Genomic DNA, 21,646 nt, shown 5'->3' with positions numbered 1-21,646 from the left:
TTTGGAGCGAAACGTGGAATTAGGGGAAATCTGCACAAAGGGGCTGGGTGCCAAAACTGCCGCGGAAAGCATCTGTTAAATGCTTCGTGGTGCCTCACGGGGGGCAGAGAATCAGTCGCCAATATTTGTACAGAGGGGTGAGGACCATGGAGTTGTACAACTCAACCACCTTGACATTGAATCCTGGACCAACTGAATGCCCACTGGGGGGCTGGGATGCCTCTCCAAGCCTCAGCTTCTTCAGCTGAGAGCGAAAGGAGTCACACTGGCCTCGCAGGGTGACCAGAACAGGAAAATGAGGCCACACGTGGAAAGGGCTCTGCACGGTGCCTGGTACATGGTGAATGCCCGGTGATGGTGTTTCTTCCTACCAGGCTCCAGGCACTGGATCTTCCCACTCATCAACTCAAATTACTCACTCTACACGTCTAGCGAGATAGGTACGGGTCTTCCCATTTACCAGAGTTCACTCAGCCGGTAGGTTATAGAGCCAAGACCTCAATTCGGGTCTGCCTGACTATACAACCCAGCCTTCTTTCTTATACACAAATCGCCTCCTGCCGATTACACAGAGACTCTATAGCCGTAAGTTAAAAATAAGCGAGCATTTCCCCTTTCTTCCATTCCCAGGTAAATGCATACAATGTTCTGTAAAGGCATCTGGGGAAGAGGGTGTGGAAGAAACTAGAATCACCCCCCTGGACTGCTTGACCTCCCTCAGAAGGAGAGAAATCACACCAAGACCAGCTGCTAAATGGTAAAACAAAAGCCCGCAGAAATCCTCTTAATACACAGGTTGCTGAAAGGAAGAGAACCACTTTCAGAACCAAAGTGTTTTTCTGTCTTTAAGAAAAAAGTGCTAATTGAACTACTTTAAAGTGAGAATCGCTTTACTGCCTCCTCACAGCTCTGGCCTGTGGGCAGCTGGGGAGCTGTCTGGGGACGCCCGGCTCACAGCAGAGGCTGGCTGGCCCTCCTCGAGGCGGTGGGGACCCCATCGTTAAATGAGCTCTGTTAGCACTCTGCCTTTCTTGCTTTTATCAAAAGCTCTTCCTTATGGAAGAGATTTCCAGAACATCCTTGGTTATGCCAGGATACAGGAGTTCCCGATTTAGCCCAACAGAAAGCACCGATCGCCTTGCTAGACAGGAAATTCAGCTAATATTGTATTTTCAGGGTCCCACTTGGATTAATTAACACAATAAAGTGCCTGATTTTACCGGATGAACACCATCTGTCCATAGGTATTAACCACATCTGTCCAGACTATGCCAAGCCCGAGTCACTTTCCCAAATCACGCTGAGTTTCTGGGTCACCCAGCATCAGAAATTGGGCAGAACGGATTAAAAAAGCCCAACTCGAAAAACAGGCATTTGTTAAAAGTCCTCGCCTGCTGGGAATTTGAGGAAAGTAGCCAAGTGGCTAACAAGGGCTCCGGGCCAGGCTTTCGGTAACCTCTGGCTTCTTCCCTGCCTAAAGAAAACAGTTGTCTTAGGCCTGGGGAACTGGACCCTGAAGGCTCCCCTAATTGGGAGAACCTTGGTTCATTCATTCAGCTGTCTGCATTAGCATCACACTGTATTTTTTGGGAGTCTTCCAACTGAGCTCAAAGGAAGCCTCTCTGGAATGAGCTGGTGGGTGTGGGGCTGGTACAGACAGCTGTTCCCGACTCTCTTCTCATTGCGATGTGCAACCTTCCCTAGGCGGTCTCATCTGCTCTGATGGGCTCGCTTATCACCTCTCTCCGTGACGGTCTCCGCTGAGGGCCTTGGCGATCCCAAGATCAGGACTTTGCAGAATTTCAAGAAAGCTAGTGAAAAGAACATACTTCTGATGATACGCTTATTTGAGCGACCCCCCTGGCTTTGGCCTGAAGTGTGATCGGCTTGGTAGGTTAACGTTTGAGACTCTGGGTCTTGGGAGGTGGGGATCTAGGCTGTTAACGTAAGAAATGTGGGGGTTGATGAAATCGCATTGGATACATGTGGCGCTTTAGGAATGGAAACTTTTGAATCACAGTGACTCAAGAGTGAGAAGTGCAGGTGCAGCACACATACGCTGCTAAGTACCAACTGTCTTGCCTCCCGCCCTATCGCCTCTTGGAGGATCACTGCCCATCTCCCATCGCACAGCCTAGACACTCCGCGTCTCCAAAACCAGCATCGCACCGCACCCAAATCAGCTCCGTTTTCTCCATTACCCACATCCCCATAGCCACGCTTCGGTGTGTCTAAATTTATTCATCCGCTCATTCAAATACCTGAGTACCTCACAGCTGCCAGAACCTGGGAGTGACTCGGCCTCTCCTGCTGTCTTACCTTCGTCCGATGACGGGCCCGAAAGCAAGTTCTGCCAGGTCTAGTCCTTCAAACCCAGCTCTTCCGTTCCAGCCTACTGTCACTCTAGTTCTGAAATGGGTTTCGATAGGCCACTGTCTGATCATGTCGCTAATCACAGCAATCACAATCATAATAATGATAATAAAATAATAATAATAAGGAATCTATAACGCAGTGATCCTTAGTATATTCTAGCTGAATCATTGTGTGAATACGATATTCTGGACGCTATACTAAGGTTTTTGTTTTCTTATTCCCTTGTTTATTCCTGGGTATAGGGTTATCCCCACTTTACAGACAGGAGTCCTAGGGAGGACAGGGTTACAAAGGTAGCCAGACTTGGAATCCACGCCATGCAGTTTGGGAACTTACGCTGTCGATGACTATACTCCGTCCTCAAACGGCTCTGAAGGTTTCTGCTGCTCACCAGGACAAATTTTGAAATCTTCACGGGTATAGTTTAGGGTTTTGCAGCGGACCTAGCCTATCCCTGGTGCCTCATTTCCCCCATCCCTAAACATGCTCTGCGTAGTTTCGTCCAGCCACATCATTGCTTCTCCATTCCCCAAAGACACTCGTGACTTCCATGCTCCTGACCTCGTCACACCACCCTGTGTACTCCTCTCCTACAGCATTTGCCACAAGCTCACATACGTCTCCCCAGCTAGACAGCAAAGTCCTCAAGGGCAGGAGCCATGTGTCACTCATCCTTGAAACCCTAGTGCCCTCACACACGGGAAGCGTTCCAGTAAGTATTGCTTGTCAAAGTTGGATCACATTGTTTCATTCTGCTCAACGGGGGGTGGAGGCTATTTGGCAAACACCATGCCAGCTCTGAAATGCCCCGTCCTGCATTCCGCCTCCCCTTCCGGTGCAGCCAGGAGGTAAGCACGTGTAACATGAGGTTTTAAGTGCAATGGTGGACGAGTGTCGGTTTGTCCCACAAGATTATGAGCTCCTTGAAGGTGGGACCCACATTTATATATGTTTTTCTCCCCCCCCCCACCCCAGTTATTCCAGTGGCTGCTACAGCTTCTGGCAGAGACTAAAACTCAATGAGATACACAAATCTAAACACGGGCCAGTCTGCCCAGACCTTACTGGATGTCCTTCCCTCCTGTCGTCTTCCGCTTTACTAATTAGTTTTTACGGCATCCCTCTCTCAGGGTGAAATGCAGAGGTGTTCTTCTGATATCTGATTATTGTCTTAGTGTCGTCTCCAGCAAAATGTTACCAAACAGAAGTTAAAATTATTGCTTGAAAACCATTAAGAGTGTTCCTAAGTTCTCTCTCTTTCAACTGAGAAAACTGTGTTTATGATGCTGACAATAACTTTACCAAGTTTTATAGCACAATGTTTGGTACATACCAGGAGAGAATAAATGTAGAGTGAATGAGTGAATGAATGAATGAGTTTTTCTGGCACTGTTAAGTCAACGGAAGGAAGAGAAAAAGGACAGGATGTGAATGGACACAGCTGGACCAAGTGCTCAGCTGAAGGGTATGGATGATAGAGTTCTAGAAAGGCGTAAGAGTCCAGCCTGGCATCCACGCCCTCCCCCGAGTGTGGCCGTGACAATAAAAAGGTATCATTCTCTGTTCAGGGAGATGATGTTAAAGCCTTAAAATAGTGAGATTCTCTTGCTGGTTTCCGGGAAGAAAGCAAGCAGCCAAGATGGGAGCTGGCCATGGAGAGAGTGGTTCGTGGGAGCTGGGACCTCGGTCCCACAACCACAAGGCACTGAATGCTGCCCACGGCGGGAATAAGCCTGGAAGAGGAACTGTGCCTCTGATGAGGTCACGGCCTCAGCTGACACCCAGATTACAGCTTTGTGAGACTAAGTTAAATTGTCCCCAGACACCTAAACAACAGAAGCTGTGTTGTAATAATGTTGTGTTGTTTGAGGCTGCTAGATTTGAGTAATCCGTTAGGTGGTCATGAGAAACTAAGACAAGGAGTGTTACATAGCAAAGCAGGACCCTTCGATTCTACATACCTGTTACATTACAAAGACTAATCCTATTACTAAGTCAAAGTCCCCTTGTATTTCGTCTGTCTTCCATCGAATCTTTCAGGGATGAAGCCCTGGCCATCACACGCACATGAATATCAGCACCGAGTCTGTCTGTCCGTCTTTCTCACCAAGGTTTGTCAAGTTAGCTCCCCAATTACAGCACAGGAAGCAAGCAAGGAAATGAACTACCCCAATCAAGAGGTCCACACTTATTTTTGAGTGCGAAAGCCATTTTGCTCAGCCATGGGCTGGCATTTGGAGTTATATTCTTTCACTGATACCAAATATATCCTCAAAATCAATGCTAGTAACAATGACAATAGCTGAGTTGTTTTCGTTTTGAAGCTTGGCTCAGAGGCAAGGATTCAAAGGTTGCAACCAAAGCAGGAAAGAGACCCTCTGTTAAGTGACCGTCCTTCAGATGCCAACTGGAACCATGTAGGCAAAAGCTGGTGGAAAGGACAGCAACTGTGTACAAAGCTCGCCTCGTTTGGGGCCTGCCCTCCAACTGCACACAGCCCAATTCCTGCGAGAAGAAATCCAACAAGACAATGATTCTGCGCCTCCCTTCTCCCCGGGTTCTCTCTGCAAAAAAAAAATCCAGTCTGGGCCCAACTTTTCTCTTTTTCAGGAACTGCCAACACACATACCAACTCCAGAATTTTAACCAGGGGAGTTTCCATGGGGATGGAAACAAGCCACGCAGAGTGGCGGTGGCTATAGCACGGGCAGGGGACCGACCCAGACAGAGGTCACCAGTCACCTGCACTCCGTACGGTGTGCAACAGTCTGCTTTAAAGAAGCCGGGCTGGCAGCGGCCACGGGCTGGCAGGGAGATCGACGCACAGGGGCCCCGCTTCAGGGCGACGCCGCCTCCCCCCTCCAGAGTCTTCCCCAGCTGGGAAAAGCTGTCTGTATTTTCACTCTGTCCTGACTTAACCCTCTGGCATTCTGGGGGCCCAGGGATACATTTTGCTGGCTGGCAGTCTCATTTCATGCTCCGTGCGACCCAAAACACACCAAAAGAAAGGGAGTTTAGGAGATGCCAGGAGTTTTAGAGAGGTCTGTGGATTGCAAAGACCACAACTGTGAACAGAGTGAGAGATACAGGTGAGAGAGCTAAGGCACGACGGTGGCAGCGAAAAAATTCTACCAGGAGCAGTGAGTCTTTCTGTCTCACTGAGAAGGGGCAAAACTATAAACGATGAAATGGCATACTCCCCCGACATACCTAGAGCTTTAATAACTAAAATCATAGATGGGGATGATTTTTAGGGATCGAAGTAATGAACGATGAAAGCCGCATGTGTAGAGGTTGGCTAATCTAAGGGGGAGCGTGAGTCGCCAGGGGCACCCACACTCTGAAAACGTGGCCGCTGGAACGATGATCAAAATACTCCTCCGGAGTAAATGAAAGATAGGATTATCACCAGCTTGCAGGCCGCGAAACAGAAGTTAAAGGAAATCAGAGAGAGATGCATAAACCCACTGGTCAAGAGAGTAAAGGACCAAGAAATGATTGCTTGCTCTCTGTTCTGTTTTTTATCTTTTTTTTTTTTTTTAAAAGGACCTTTCCATCCAGGGTTTCTTCACCGGAATTCTGTGAACTCACACGTGAGGTCAGGAGTAGCACTGCCAGACGGAACACATCAAGCCTTGATTGAAAATCTGGTGCCTTATCAGACCAGCCCCTGCTCCTCTGGGCCCATGGACCATGGCCCCAGTCATCTCCGTCCTCCTAAAACTTAGCCCGGAGCGCCGCACGTGGCAATCCGCTTCCAAATATTTGCTGAGCTGAACTGAGTGCGCGCCCTGCCCGTATATACGGTGGAAGAGATCTCGCTCTCAAACCGCACTGTCCTGCTGGGGGACGCGCGTCACTGCAGCGTTCAGGAAGACCGCTAGGGGCCCAGAGCTACGACACGGCGGTACCCAGTGCTATGAAAACAAACGTGCAGCTTTTGCCCTCACCCAGCTTGGTCATCCCCGCCGCGCACTCAGAGGGAGCTGCGGTGGTGACAGCAAGCATCCGTCCCCATCACACGTCCTCCCGGAGCTGTCTGAAACCAACGGCTAATCCGGTCTTGCAGCCTCCTGCACCCGACCCAAGAGACTTCCGCAGGCTGCCGTTCGGCGTGGCCTTTCACCCGATGAAAATGGAGCCTGTGGACAGGGCCCGCTGTGGGTGCCAACCCCAGATCCGGGATGCCCTCCCCACCCCCTGCTCCGCCCGGCCCACCCCGCCCCTGCCAGCGGACAGGCGGCCCCGTTGGCGACTCACCGCGCGTCCAGAAACCGGGAGCGCAGGATCATGACGGCCTCGCATGTGCTCTGCTTAAGCTGCATCTGGATGGAGCTGAATTTGCGGTGGATGATGCTGACCATACGCTCGATCTCCTTGGGGGAGATGGGCCTGGTCCGGCTCTGCTCCCGCAGCAGGTTCATCACGTGGGTGGTAAACTCGTTGCACGCCTGGAACGGCAGGACAACAAACAGGGGCCGTGTGGAGGGTCCGGCCCGGACGGAAGGCTGGGTGGGCTTTTCTAGACACTGGCACAAGGGAAGCCAACTCACCCCACACAAGTTCGTGGGGTGTTGTCATGCCAGAGGGATGAAGTAAATGGTTGCTTAGAAATACCTTGCATCCTGTTTGAATTTAACTTTTGGCCACCATGGACATTTTTTTTCTTTTAAGGGAAAAAAAGAATTCCTGTTTTTCATGATTTACTGTAGTTTAAAGGTGAAAACACAAATCCGAGTATAAAACGCACCCCACAGCCCGGGGCACCTGGGTGGCTCAGTCAGTTAAGCGTCCGACTTCAGCTCAGGTCCTGATCTCGTGGCTTGTGGGTTCGAGCCCCGTGTCCGGCTCTGTGCCGACAGCTCAGAGCCTGGAGCCTGCTTCAGATTCTGTGTCTCCTCCTCTCTCTGCCCCTCCCATGCTCGTGCTCTGTCTCTCAGTAATAAATAAATGCTAAAAAAATTTTAAAAAATGCACTCTACAGCCCTTCACCCCAATGTTAACAGCCAGAGACAGTTGGGGGGCCAAATACCGCATAAACTTCTGCCTTGCTCATTATCTCTGATATATCAGAACTTCCAAATGTTTGATTTTCGTATGCATCAACAGCCAAAGAATGGAATCATGGAATTAAAAGCTAACCTTCCCGGGAGATTTTGCATCAACCTATTTCTCCTTTTAGTTTTATTATGAGAATTGCCTCCTCTGTCGGCCTTCGGAAGACCCACTAAAGCCATGACACAAAAGGGATCTGTCCTCAGAGGCCTTGTAGAAATAGCATCAACACATGATGTCGAGGATTCAGAAGCCATCTCTGCAGAAAGGAAAACTCTCAGGTTAGACTAACATACCATCAGCTCTGGAAGGGAAGTTAAAGATCGTATTTCCCACCTTCTTATTTTATAGTTGGGAAAACTGTGGCCCAGAGAGGAAGGGCCTTTTCTGAAGGCACATGGCAAAAAAGGACCAGCTGAGTCAGGACCCTTAACACTTCCTATTCCAGGCCGGGGACTTCCGTCCAAACTTGCTCCTCTGAACATCACTACCCTTCCTGTGGTTACTATTTCTTAACATCTGAAGTGTGGTTTCCTTAGCTGAGCGTTCAATAAAATATCTATGCACAGGTTAACTCACAGCAACATTATAAAACTGTATTAGATTCGTAAGGAAAAAGGCAAGACGATCGTTGGACAGCTGAAGAACCAAGGACTCGAAGGGCTCCAACTTAATATCAATAACAGAAACACACCCATTCGTGAGAACACTGCACGGCCCCTGTTTTTCCAGCGCAAAGCCTTTCACATCTGTCAAGAACGCAGTGCCAACAACCCACTCGCTGTTCGTTTCTCTAAGAAATCCTTTGAGGTTGGTTGGCCAAAGATACGTGCGGAGCCGACCGGGCAACATCTACACTGGAGACTGGGAGGTCTGGTCTTTGACCCCGCCTCCCTAAGTGTCTGGGCAAAGCCTATCACTACTCCGTGCCTCGTTTTATGCATCTGAGGGAGTAGATTTAATCACTGCAAACCTGTAGCAAGGCTAGCAGCAACTATGGACCTGTACAGTGACCTGTGGATGGAGTGAACCGTGCTCGCAAACACAGGGGAGCACGCGAGAAGGGCCTGGATGGTCTGCGCTCAGATCCTGCCTCTGGGACTCACTTAGCTGTGGGACCTTGGAAAGTTGTCTAATCTGTGACTCGTCTTCCTTATTTGTGAATTGGGGGTGGCAGCACCCACCTCAAAGGGGATGGTAAGGGTCAGATGACTTACTAGGTGTGTGTCTGGCTGCAGAAGGAGGTGTCCGGGTGCCAGTTTCTCTCTTGGTAAAAATAAACAGGGTGATAAACACCTGCTTTCTACTCTGCAGGCAAATGCTGAAGATAAATCCGTAGATCCGGTCCACGTAGCATTTTGCTCTCCACTAAGAAAATTACTATATAAACCCAAGATCTGTATGATAAGCTTCCTCCCTGCCCACCCAGCCCCCAGTTGTAAACAAAGGGAAGGACAGAAAACCTGGCATCCACTTGGCTGGATTTGATGAGGCCACGGGGTGGGGAGTGCTGGGTTAGGCACACAGCAAGCATCCCAACCAGCTTTGTGGGCAAACGCTGCACCTCGCTAGCCTGCAGCCTCCTGACCTCGTGGGGGCTCAAAGGGAGGAGGGGCTGGATGTGGGGAGGCATTGTCAAGGGCACTCGCTCTCCGCTGGGAAGCCGCAGTGCTGGGCTCACAATAATGCGCTTCATTACAGGGAATAAAAATACTCACAATATCTGATGTTTATTCAAGGCATTTCATCCTGGGGCCCTTTCTGTTCTGCCATAAACAGACAGTGGGGTCTTTTCACCCACTGCTGAGGTGGAACGAGGCAGCTGCTCGGGAACACACACTAGAGAGCAGAGGCGAGGTCCAAGTCCATGTGAGACGGACAGAGCATAACGATCTGGGTTTTCCCAGGGCCTTCACTATCCACGAGTCCTCCTCAGATCCTGCCAGCTTCCACCTTGGGAAGCTGGGCTGCCTCTGTTAGGTCAGGTGTTCTCGAAGCGCCAGCGATGGGGAGAGCTGAGGTTACAACTCGCTAACTACACAGAACCCTCGGAGGTTGAAAGTTTCTGTGACGGGGCCGACTCCACTGTGGACGGTCATAAAGGCAGTCACTTTCAGGAGGTGCCATTCCAGGTGCCCCAGAGACCCCAAGGATTTCAAAGGGACCCTTCCGAGGTTCCAGGGCAATGGCGTTTCTGGGAGCCGCAGACTAAAGACAAGCCCCCACCTCGAACATTCCGCTCAACAGGCCAGAGTTTTAAGTTTCTGTCCTGCACTCTGTTGAGCCCGCCTTCTTCCCTCACTCCTTCAAAGTGGATTTGGTGCCACTCTCGGCAAAGAATATAACTAGCATTTAGGGTCCTCTTAGCCGTGAACCCGCCAACCCAGCCCAGTTCAGCCTTACAGATTCAGCCCCATCCACACCCCAGCAGCATTATGTTCGAAAGCTGGAGAACCCTGGAGAGCTCCAAGACCCATCATTTAAAAAAAATATATCAGCTGGAATAAAATTCAGCTTTCTGACATCATGGTGTTGTCTATTAGAATGCATCAGTTCTTATATACCTTAGCTACCTACATGATCTGCTGAAAAAGCATTTTACCAACACCATTTACTGAATAAAAGAATTTCTTTCCTTTCTGTCTAATAAACATCTCTAGAAGCTTTCTTTATGGAATAACCTCAGGGTGAATCAAAGGCTGATTCAGGTAGGGGGTTTTTGTTTTTGTTTTAAGGGATGGGGTTGAGGGGGGCGATGATACCTAATTAGCAGAAAGCTAATTGATCGTCTGGTCATCTATCACCACCATGCTAAAAACAAAACCAATAAAAACAACAGAGTCAGCTATTAATAGCCAATTTGGCAACTCTACCCACGTACTACTAAAGTAGAGAATGACATTTTTACTTTCCTGAAGTTACCTGATTTTAAAAAAGCTCCTACGAGGAATGGTCACAGAAAAGTGGAGAAGATACATCTCCCAGACATATGAGTGAGGAGTTTAATGCCATAATTTCCCTACAATCCGTTATTTACTATAATTAACAATATAACTAGTATTAATAAATTACTAAACACCCAAAGTGTGTTAAGTAGGATTCAGTTCTTGCCCAGAAACTAAGGAAATGATTTGTTAGTTTTTTTAAGAATAAGAAATACAGATGATCACCACCATACTTATATAATTTGTCCTGTACCGATGGGAGTTTTTCTGAGTTTCTGCTTTCCCACATCTTTATGATTTAAAATAGGCAGATATCCAGGAGCATATTAGCCCTGGCCTCTCTTAGGTACCAGTAATCTAGTCCATGGAAGTAACACAGGACAAGCTGACCCCCTCCCTGTCTACACAAGTCCACACTCTCTCCATATTGAGTGCAGTCAGGTGGTGTTCTTATAAGAGCCCATAAACTAAGGCTCAGAAACTGGATTCCAGGGCAAGCTCTGCCCTTCACAGGATGTGTGACCCAGATACACAAGCTAAGCCTTTTGATCTCCATTCCCTCACCCGTATCAAAATGGAGAGGGTGGCAGTTCTTGTCCTGGGTACCCAACCACAAAACTGTCTTGAGAGACAAGTGCAATGCTGTTGGCAACAGTGTTTTCCTCATTTTGGATGAGCGTAGAAAAATGACAAGGGGGTTTAAATCAAGTAAACAGTCAGTTCTTCTATGTTGCTGGCAACCTGAGCTAAGAAAAAAGCCAGTTTTCAACACCTTCCAGCCTAATATCCATCGTAGTCATGGGTCTAGTGGGGGAAGCCACCCTCTGGGCCCTTCTCGTGCCCCTGGAGTTTGGAGGGAGTTAAATGGATGGCAGGTCTAGATAGGTTGTTATAACCAGCCTTAATCTTGCAGGTCAAGTAGGAACAGCACTGAGTAGGAAGAACTCAAGAGGCTAGAGACCTTTATAGGAAATATCTCCGTCTGTCTTCCCAAGCTATCCCACAGGTGAGGGCAGACTCTGAACTCTACAGTGATGGATCGGGTTGGAGAAGCTTCAGGGATCAGCCCGCTACCTGGGCTCAGCATCTCCTGAGATCTTGGGAAGTGTCTCCGTGAGCCAACACTGTGGCAAGAATGTATGTTGTCTCCCAAGAAGGTGAACAGAAATGACTCACAGGTTCTTACCACCAGATCGCTTCTCTTTTCCTCCCCTCAAACCCTCCCCAGGCTTATCTGATCGTTGAGCTTCCATGCTTGGCTTCATGCTTCACAGCAATTTTTTTCCCCCTCATAAAAGAAGGGACTCGGTAGAAATCCATTTCAGAGGTAGACGGGAGTGCAATAATGAAACTTTCTTCGCTTTAAAATTTAAAATGCCTATTTCTACTTTAAAATTTAAATTTTCTATTAAGTTTGCATTTGCCTTGTACCTAGATAGTCCTGAGTGGACCGTACAGGGTCTTTTGATTTGCTTTTGCTCCCTCTTCTTTCGTGACTCTTAGAAAAGAAAGCCGGAAAGCCAGCAATTTGATGAAAGTTAACTATAGAACTTCAGGATAATGCTGCATTCAAAAATGTGACAACAAACACACCTGTCGCCTACTTGTGGAAGAACGACTGGTGTAAGGGCCTTTTGCTCCTACTGACCACAGGAAGCAGAATGGATATGTAAATTCCCGTGTGTGTGCGTGGAGGGGAGGGTCTCTTAGAGAGAGGAGCTCTGTTATTACGTACACTTTACATACTGCTTTGTAATTTAAAGTCTTTCTTATGCTCTCCTTCACATGGTCTTTGTGGTCCCGTGATGCCAAATGCACAGCTCTTTGCCATACATCACCGGCTTTTGGGTGGAATATGTGGGCCACTGGGTCCTACGGGCCATCCGTGGAGTGTCAGGACTGGAATCCAACTTTGTTGCCTACAGGGGTCCCCTGAGACCTTCTACTCTTCTTCTGGAGGGAGGTGAGTATCCTATTCTGTATCATATACAAAAAGAACATGTTTGACTCTCAGTTGAATGGAGTCTGGGTACAGCAAGGGCTTTAAGGCTATGTTTTAGTATCCTTTCCCGTAGGGTTCCATGAGTACCCAGAAGATAAGGAATCCTCCCCCAAATGAGCAAACAAGGGCCCTAGGAACCCAGCGACCACCCCACAGGTCAGGTGGTGACTCTGCTAATGACCTCTATTACCCTGATGAGACCTGACTGCACGCCAGGGGCCAATGCTCTGGAGCCCCAGCCTGAGTGTTTGTTACATTGACTAGTAATGTTTCCTGAAATCATCGCTTACAACTTACGTTTTTAAAATGCCTTAATGTCCAGTGTGCCTGGGTTTTTAACAGTGGATTTGGTAGACTCGAGGATTTGGATCGAGGATTTGGTGGACTCCGTTCTGACCAGGGGCTCTGTGTTGCAGCGCAGAGGCTGGCCCCCGGGGTCTCTGTAAGCCCCTGAGTTAAGAGGTTCTTCGTCCTTCCTAAAAGGTCCTGGCACCCGATGCCCTCATGGCCATGGTTACCTGCTCGTACTTCTCCAGCTCCGTGTGGTAGATCTGTCTGATCTGGGACAGCTTGGCTCTGTAATCGGAGTGCTCCACGGAGTTGTCTGAGCCCGCGCCTCCCGAAGCCGCCGCTGCGGCTGCGGCTGCCGCCGAGCCACCACCCTTCTCGGGGCCCGCCACCCCCCTCGGCCAGCAGCATGTTGTCCAGTCGCATCAGCTGGGGGTCTGTCGGCTCCTCCTCCTGGGCTCCCCGGATACTCAAGACTGCAGAGGGACACAGTGGGAGGGGAGGGTTAGTGGTAACCCAAGCGAGCAAATGAAGAAAAATAAAAACAAGGCTGTGTCACTGGCTCAGCAAATCACCAAAGAGCCTGCAAAATGGCATCTGCAGAATGGATGAGGGATCAGGTGAGGGGATACCGAGAGTGGGGGGAGAATGCCAGGAGAGGACTGCTTTGTTCCAGAAAGTAACGATGCTCCAGCTACCCAGAACGTCCAATTCACGGGGGCAGAAGGTAGAGGGAGCTGGGGACAGGGGCCTGGGAGTCAGTGTTGCATGGGGACAGAGTTTCACATGGGGAAGGATGGTGGAGTGTCACACAGAGACAGACAGTGGTGACGGCTGCACTACTGAATGCACCTAATGCCGCCGAACTGCACCCTGGAGGCTGAAAAATAGTCAAAATGAGAACTTCTGTTATGTCTATTGTACCACAAAGAAAGTTCAAAAGTAAAAAATTTAATTATAACAGAATATAATCTTCACGTTCATCCCCAAACTGCCAAATTTTTAATTCAAGAAAAGACATTTCCTTCTTCGTTTCTAATTTTAGATTTCCACGAGTTTGTGGTTTTACACTCATTGACGCTGTAATATTTGATCAGCCCGAATTTTCACATTTCCAAAATAACCTAAGCCACGTACATCCAGTCATTTTGGATGGAAATGTTAAGACCTTTCCTGCAGACCTGCAGGGAGGGTAGAGAAGTCTAAAAAGGCAAGAAGATATCTTGCATGTCAATGTCAATTATTCTTCAGTAAAAAAATAAAATAACAAAACAGCACGAAGGCAAATTGGCCGTCAAGTGGGGAATATTTATCTCTGGACACAGAGATCTCTCCATTCCAGGGGAGGACTCTGTCCTGTTCGAAACCAGGGTGAGACCCATTTAACAAGCTGTTTTGGACATTCAGAGAAGCCAGGTAGGGTGGAGGAGCCTCAGATGGATGAGATGGCTGCTTTTTATTAAAACGCCGTGGCCATTTGGGTGGGGGGAGTGGTTTGGACTGGAAGAGATCAAGTGTTTTAGTAAATCAGCAGAAGAGCCAGGCAGTCTCTTTTTACTACCCTCATACAACCTGCCATAAAATAAATCACTCATCTAAACCCAGTTTAGCTGTCAGCAGCCAAGTCTTTGTTGAGAGGGAACATGAAAAGAATTTCCAATTAAAAAAAAATGGAAAAAAAAATTGGGGGTAAGTCGTGGGAAAGGAGGGAAGTGATTCAAGGCCGAGGAGAAGGAGTCCTACATCCGTTTCCGTTTGGGGATGGGGACAGCAGGCATGATGTGGCCCGACAGATACGCAAGCACTGGAATGATCCGAGAATCAAGAGCGGTTTCCAGGTAGGGTGTCATCTGGGGAGCCCCAAAGGGGGGGTGTCAGTTTCAGTCATCTCTGGAGCCCCAGCCAGGCAGCCCACGGGGTCGACACCAGGAAGGTGGGTATGAGCTCAGTACGAGGGAGCGTATAAATGTTCAGGGCATCCTATCACACAGAATATCAGCATGACCACACGCTCCTGGCTTCCAACAGGCATGATAAGAAGCAACCTCGAGCGTCGTTCGGAAGGAAATCCCAACTCCTGTGCTAAAAGGGACCCTGCAGCTGGGCTCTCACGACACATGAGACAGCCAAGAGGCATGCTGAGTCACGCGGCCCAAGAGGGGCAGTTAGAGCAGAGGGTAAAAGGCACCGGGTAGAAGAGCAATGAAATAAGAAAGGGTGGCGGGAGGGAAGGGAGCCAGCTGGGGTGGAAAGGAGGAAGCCTGTGCACCTGTACGCAAACACCATGCACGACCGGCCCCAGGTTCTGCGTTCACACCGGAATCCTTAACATTCTGCTTCACCAAAATAAAATTACCACACGGGTGATGGCATCGTTGAAGTTTGCTTTGTGGACTTTTTCTTTTCCAGTGAAATCCTTCTTTTGTCGGTCCAGGACCCTCACTGGGAAATTGCCCCTTTGACTGATCTTTGAGTAACATTTGGTCATGTTACTCTGTCCCTTGAATTTATTTACCCAAACCTCCAAAGTCCTGTGAAGAACCTATCACCACTAACAGAGGCTTCCTTAAGAAAATAGTTCAATGCTGTACCCATTTCCTGCATTAGACACCCTTCCAGTCCCCAAAGGAACGAAAAGAATGGGATCACCCAAGCACCCGGTGGTACAGTCCCTCTTCTCCACACCTTTGCAAGTGAGGGCATTCGTGTGTGGGGTCTGTGGGCGTTTCTCTACTGGATTTTATTTGGTGAATTGTAATTGCTTTATCAACAAAAATATTTATGGGTCGTTTAAAAGTAAAAGATTCACCTCTGAGCCATTCTTTTACATTTTTTTTTAATGTTTACTTATTTTTTTTTTGAGAGAGAGAGACAGAGCGCGAGCAGGGGAGGGGCAGAGACAGAGGGAGACACAGAATCCGAAGCAGGCTCCAGGCTCCGAGCTGTCAGCACAGAGCCGGAGGCGGGGCTCGAACTTGTGAACCGCGAGATCATGACCTGAGTCCCTGAGCCCAAGTCAGGTGCTTCGCTGACTGAGCCCCCCAGGCACCCCTCTGAGCCATTCTTAAGAAACAAATGTAACTGCCCCACTTTAGCTTGGGCATTCATTAAATTGTTCCAGGGCAAAATTCTACTCTCTCATCCACTCAACTGAATCTGGTGTTGCATATCCTCCAGAAGAGGCCACGGACTCCGGGAGAGCAGCCCTGCACCCTCCCCACCCCCTCCAAGACTGCCAGGAAACCCCACCCCAAGATGCTTGAGCCAATGGTAATGCCTCCAAGTGGATCTTCCTGGTCACTCCACAGCCAATCCCTCGTGCACGTGAAAGATCTTATGATAATTTCTGGTCTCAAGGAAGGTAGCAAAGAGAAAGAGGGCGATGGCATCCGAATGGTCAGGACTCGTCTCATGAGGGCCAGCCTATAACCTGTCCACCCAAGATGATGGCAAAGATGCTGAGACAGCACATGAGCCTGGGACCACCTCGCTCAGTCTGTCAGTTTATTCCATTAGCAAAGTTCAATTAGGAGAAAAGTAGGAGGAAGCAGAGATAGATAGTCACAGACCAGAGGTCCGGCCCAGTCCCTCCACGTACTAGGCAGGGAACCACGGGCACGTTACCACCACCAACATTCACTTCTGAGTGTATTTTCCCTCTCCAGACCCGCACGGTTTCACCTACCCCTATTCTCCACCTTTTCTTTTTAAAGTCATTTTTAAAAACATTTTATTCATTTATTTTGAGAGAGAGAGAGAGAGAGAGAGAGAGAGAGAGAATCCCAAGCAGGCTCTGCAGCTGTCAGCACAGAGCCTGATATGGGGCTCGAACTCATGAACCATGAGATTACCACCTGAGCCAAAATCAAGAGTCAGAGGCTCAACTGACAGAGCCACCCAGCTGCTCTCCACCTTTTCTTTTTTCTTTTCTTTTCTTTTCTCTTTTCTTTCTTTTTACTTTTTAAGTTTTTTAAATTTTTATTTATACTTAAGAGAGAGAGACAGAGAGAGAGAGAGTGTGAAATCAAGTGCAGGGGAAAGGCAGAGAGAGAGGGAGACGCAGAATCCGAAGCAGGCTCCAGGCTCTGAGCTGTCAGCACAGAGCCCGACGTGGGGCTCGAACTCATGAGCTGTGAGACCGTGATCTGAGCCAAAGTCAGAGGCTCAACCCACTGAGCCACACCCAGGCGCCCCTCTACCTTTCCTTTGAAACTATCGATGAGATACACAAACTCTCCACACAGACTCTGCACACCCACCTAATTAACATTTTGTTGGTCTCGAAATCCATCTGGCTTTAAATAAAACAAGACAGAAAATTGCTGAGATCAGCAAAGCACACTGAAAGGATACACTGTGAGCCCCAAACCACCATGGAAACTTGAGGTCAGTCACACAGTGCAAAGCACTCATCTGTATTGACTTTTTTTTTCCCCTGCTCAGGTAGAGAGGACAGATTTAGTTGAGGGGGGAAAAACACAGTGCAAATGTTAGCACTTAACTTAGCTTTTATATCATTGTACAGATCCTATGTATCATTGGAAGCAAATACTCCTTAAAAAGAAATTGGATTTAGTAAGATTTAACACAGCTGGTTTCTAAACGTGGCCAGTAAGAAACTGGCCTGATGGAACACAGTGCACCTTAGCCTAGATGTTGCTTGCATTTATTTAGTTATTGAAATTTTTTTTAAGTTTATTTATTTATTTTTGAGAGAGAGAGAGAGAGAGCACAAGTGAGGGAGGGCAGAAAGATAGAGGTATACACAGAATCAGAAGTAGGCTCCAGGCTCTGAGCTGTCAGCACAGAACCCGACCTGAGTCTTGAACCCACGGACAGTGAGATCATGACCTGAGCCGAAATTGGACGCTTAACCGATTGAGCCACCCAGGCACTCCTTTGCTTATTTATTTATTTATTTAAAAAAAAAATTTATTTTTGGGAGAGCACAAGCAGGGGAGGGGTCGAGAGAGGGGAAAAGAGGATCCGAAGTGCGCTCTGCACCGACAGGCTGACAGCAGAGAGCCCAATGCAGGCCTGAACTCACAAACCACGAGATCATGACCTGAGCCCAAGATGGACGCTCTACCGACTGAGCCACCCAGGTGCCCCTGTTGCTTGCATTTATACTCAGAATTCAGAACTCATAAATAGGTCCCAAACCAGAGAACTGATGAAAATGAAATAATATAAAGATGGGGGGAAGGGAGCAGTCCTCTCCAAATTATACCTTTTAAATGATACTGAAATCATAAAGAAAATAAAAACTTTCAGGGTATGTGTCAGCCTCCCCCACTATGTGTGTGTGTGTGTGTGTGTGTGTGTGTGTGTATACACATGTATACATATACACTCACATAATGTATACATATATGATGTGTATATATAATGTATGTGTATAATGTGTGTATATATATTGCATATATATAATGTACATAGATAATGTATATATAATGTGTGTATATATGTGTGTATTCATGTGTATATATATGTGTGTCTATACAATGTGTATATATATGTAATGTGGGTATATATATATAAAGTGTGTATATGTGTGTATATAATGTGTACAAATAATGTATATGTAATGTGTATACATATAATGTGCATGTAATATAAGTATATACAATATGTATATAATGTACATATATATAATGTATGTATATAATGTACATATAATCTATATAAATAATATATAATTATATATAAGTGTATGTAATGTATATATAATGTGTGCATACATGTGTGTATATAATGTATACATAATGTGTATATACTGTACATATTGTATGTATATATAATGTGTGTATATATAATGTATCATAATGTATGTATATGTAATGTATATATGTGTATAAATAACGTATGTATAATGTGTGTATATATATGTGTGTATATGTCTATATAATGTGTATATATTGTACATATTGTATGTATATATAATGTGTGTATATAATATATATAACGTGTGTATAAATAATATATATATAACGTGTGTGTATATAGTGTATACATGTGTGTATATATGCATGTATATATAATGTGGTATATATACATGTGTATATGCATATGATATGTGTATATATAGTAACAACATAAGCAAGAGAACACATTCATCTTCCACTACTTCACATAGAAGATTCTGGTTCTGATGGTCTTGGGCTGTGTCTCTATGCTTGGAGGAGGCATCCATGGCAATAAACTGCATACACTTTATTTCTACCCAGAAGGAGAATCCGTGTGAACCATTATAAAAATGGGTGTTGGGATTCACGGATACGGAAACTGTTCAGCTAGTCGGTTTAAAAAAAAAAAAAAACAACTTCCACCAACATTAAATAAATAAATGAAAAGGGTGATATGTCTAAGCAGAACTGATGCTACCTATTTATTGCTTGAAGCCAGCACACTGGTGTGTAGGAGACAAAATGATTATTTAAAAGCTCCTTTTTATCTCTGTGGCACCATGCAAGACTCAAATGAACCTTTCGCCAGGACACCAGAGATGTTAACACTCATCCTCCAAGATCCAATTTCCACCAGCGGAGCTGTTACCTAATCCAGCAACCATCACATATGATCAGGTTTCTGCTTCTCTGATGGGCGCCCTGCGCTCTCTCCCTCCCCCCCGCCACCCCTTGCTCCCCCGTCCAGCAGCTTTTACTGAACCAGGTTTTAAAGGGCCAAGTCCCCTGTTTACAGCAGTGTATACAGGGTTTTAACAGTCGGGAGTCAGGTCTGTACTATCAGAGGACGTAATCAACTGCGGTGGGCTCGCTATCCAGGGGGGCTGCCCAAGGAAGCAGTTAACCCTTTTGGTAATGACCGCCAAGGAAGCAGTCTCCTCCTTGCACATCTACCCCATCTTGTATGAGACCAGTCAAGGCAGGTGAGTGATTTATGTAGAACCTGTCACGAGCCCTTTGAAAAGCATCTGATGTCACATTGCCATGGCTGGCCCAGGGGTTAATTCTTCTTCGGTAAAACTCCCAAGATAAGGGGACTGCCATACCACAGTCGGAACTGCTCTCACCACTGGTCTCCCGCTGTTCTTTCTTTCTTTCTTTCTTTTTCTTCAGAGAAGGAGAAAAACAAACCAACCCAAAGGCATATTCAAGATCCTTGGCAGGGGGGGCTGCACGCTGGTTTTGTCCTTGTCTGAACAACACGGATCCTGAGCAGCTCCAGCCTACGCCCACTAGAGGGCACTCTTTCTTCACCAAGGATGGGTTCTGCAGGGAGGGTCCGGCAGTTTCCAGTCCCCAAGTTAGCCTTGGGGGAGATGCCCCTGCTTAGACTCAACTTTCACGGTGGGGGCTGGTGGCGGGGGAGGAGGGCAGATCTACAGAGAGGCTTGTCTTCAGATTTGGACTGCAGTCCAGGGACCTAAAGGTGGGCTGGGGGACAGAGATACTGATAGAGATACAGAGATAGAGATAGCACACAGATAACAGAGATAGAAGACGACAGGTGGTTTGAGAAAGGGCATGAGGAGGCCTGGCCAGGGTAGATGCCCTCACACTCTCTGGCCAATGTCTTTGCTTGATTGGAAAGTGTGAGACTTAAACCCCCCGCAGGGCGTTTCATCGTCCATGGACTAGTCTTCACTACACATGACCAGGAAGAGTCGGGAGAGAGCAACTCTCCCGGCCTCCCCCAAGACTGTTCCGCCATCTCTAGGAGAGAAGTGTGGGACGGAAATACGTTGTCCTTGCATTTTTAGGGATACAGCCAAGTGCTGGCCTCCTGAAAATAGCACAGACACCCCTTGTATTTGTTCATCAAGTACTTGTACGTACCGAATTGTGTCACCTTATAAAACATGAAGTCCAAAGTGCATAGCGGATGATTCAAGATGACAAAGGCAGTGTCACAACAAAGTAACTTTCCCCCCAAATCGAAGCAAATGGGCCACAGCCAAGACTAGAATCTAGAGTCTTAGACACCTTATTCTTGACCACAACATTAGGATGCTGACTCTTTCACGAACAGTAGTTAAGTGGGCATGATATCAACTTGGGGGGGGGGGGGGAAGTGTGCACACGTGTGTGCATGCACACAATGTCTTTCCATGCGCAGATGGTGACTAACATTCTGGGGAGAAGACAACCAGAGAGGAGGCAGGGAAGGAAGAAAGGTCTTCTTACTGACTTCTTAATTTCTTTCAATTCCTCCAAATCTGGTCCCCTTCAATCACCTCTTTCTGCCAATGGCACATAAAACGGTTAGAGCCCCCGTGCCACGGGACAGAATGCCCTCTTCTCTCTCGGCCAGAGAAATCCACTTATCACGGTCCTATCCTATTTCGAATCTCAGCTTGGCACCCTCCCCCATGAAACCTAACCTAATAATAGCCCAAAACAAACTCCCTCACCTCTGAGCCACCAGACCATGTGCTGTCTACACCACGGCCACAGGGCATTGCAGAACACCCGAGGTCACACCTAGCAGCTTGCCAGAGCAAGGCCGTGAGCTCCTGAAAGACAGAGACCTGTCCTGCATCTGGGTGTCCCCCATGTGGCCTCTCAGAGCCTCGGGCGCTAAGCACCTGTCCAAGCATTTCTTCACATGTAAAAAGAGCGAAGGAGGAAAAGATGGGGGGTGGTGGGACCCAAAGCCTTTTGCCTCACCATGCCAGGAGGGAGGCGGGGGGTTCCCACGTGCCTCATCCCCTAGGTGCCAGTTCCAGGCTGGACCAAGGCCAGCATGCTCTTGGATCAAAGGCCTTCTCCCACGTCAAAAGTCTGCCTTTGCAAATCTGACGATTCCAAACAAGCAAATCTAGGCTGTCATTAAGCCAGAGTCTCCGGGACCCGGAGCCTGGGGTATCCCCAGAAAGCCAACGTTATCCACGAGGAAGGCTCTGGCTGCTGTGGCGAACCGGGCACGTGGCCAGTGCCTGGGAAGAACTCCGGCAAGGGCTGACAGAGGTCCCCAGTGAAGGGGCCGTGCACACGATGTGACCACAGCTGAGCCCTGT

General features: G+C 47.7%; 1 protein-coding gene across 1 annotated transcript in view; it reads right to left on the bottom strand.

Moving 5' to 3' along the window:
* The window catches only part of PBX1 (PBX homeobox 1), a 295,032-nt gene that overhangs the window by 43,835 nt on the left and 229,551 nt on the right, over positions 1 to 21,646 (bottom strand). Inside the window, 3 exon segments of the mRNA XM_019465723.2 lie at positions 6,637 to 6,827; positions 12,897 to 13,061; positions 13,063 to 13,142. Of these exon segments, the coding sequence (XP_019321268.1) occupies positions 6,637 to 6,827; positions 12,897 to 13,061; positions 13,063 to 13,142 (436 nt within the window).

The sequence above is a fragment of the Panthera pardus genome, unplaced genomic scaffold (assembly GCF_024362965.1).
Source record: "Panthera pardus isolate Hobbes unplaced genomic scaffold, ASM2436296v1 HiC_scaffold_21, whole genome shotgun sequence".
Classification (NCBI taxonomy): Eukaryota; Metazoa; Chordata; class Mammalia; order Carnivora; family Felidae; genus Panthera; species Panthera pardus.
Note: the sequence above shows the minus strand (reverse complement) of the source record. Positions and strands in the feature narration are given on the sequence as shown.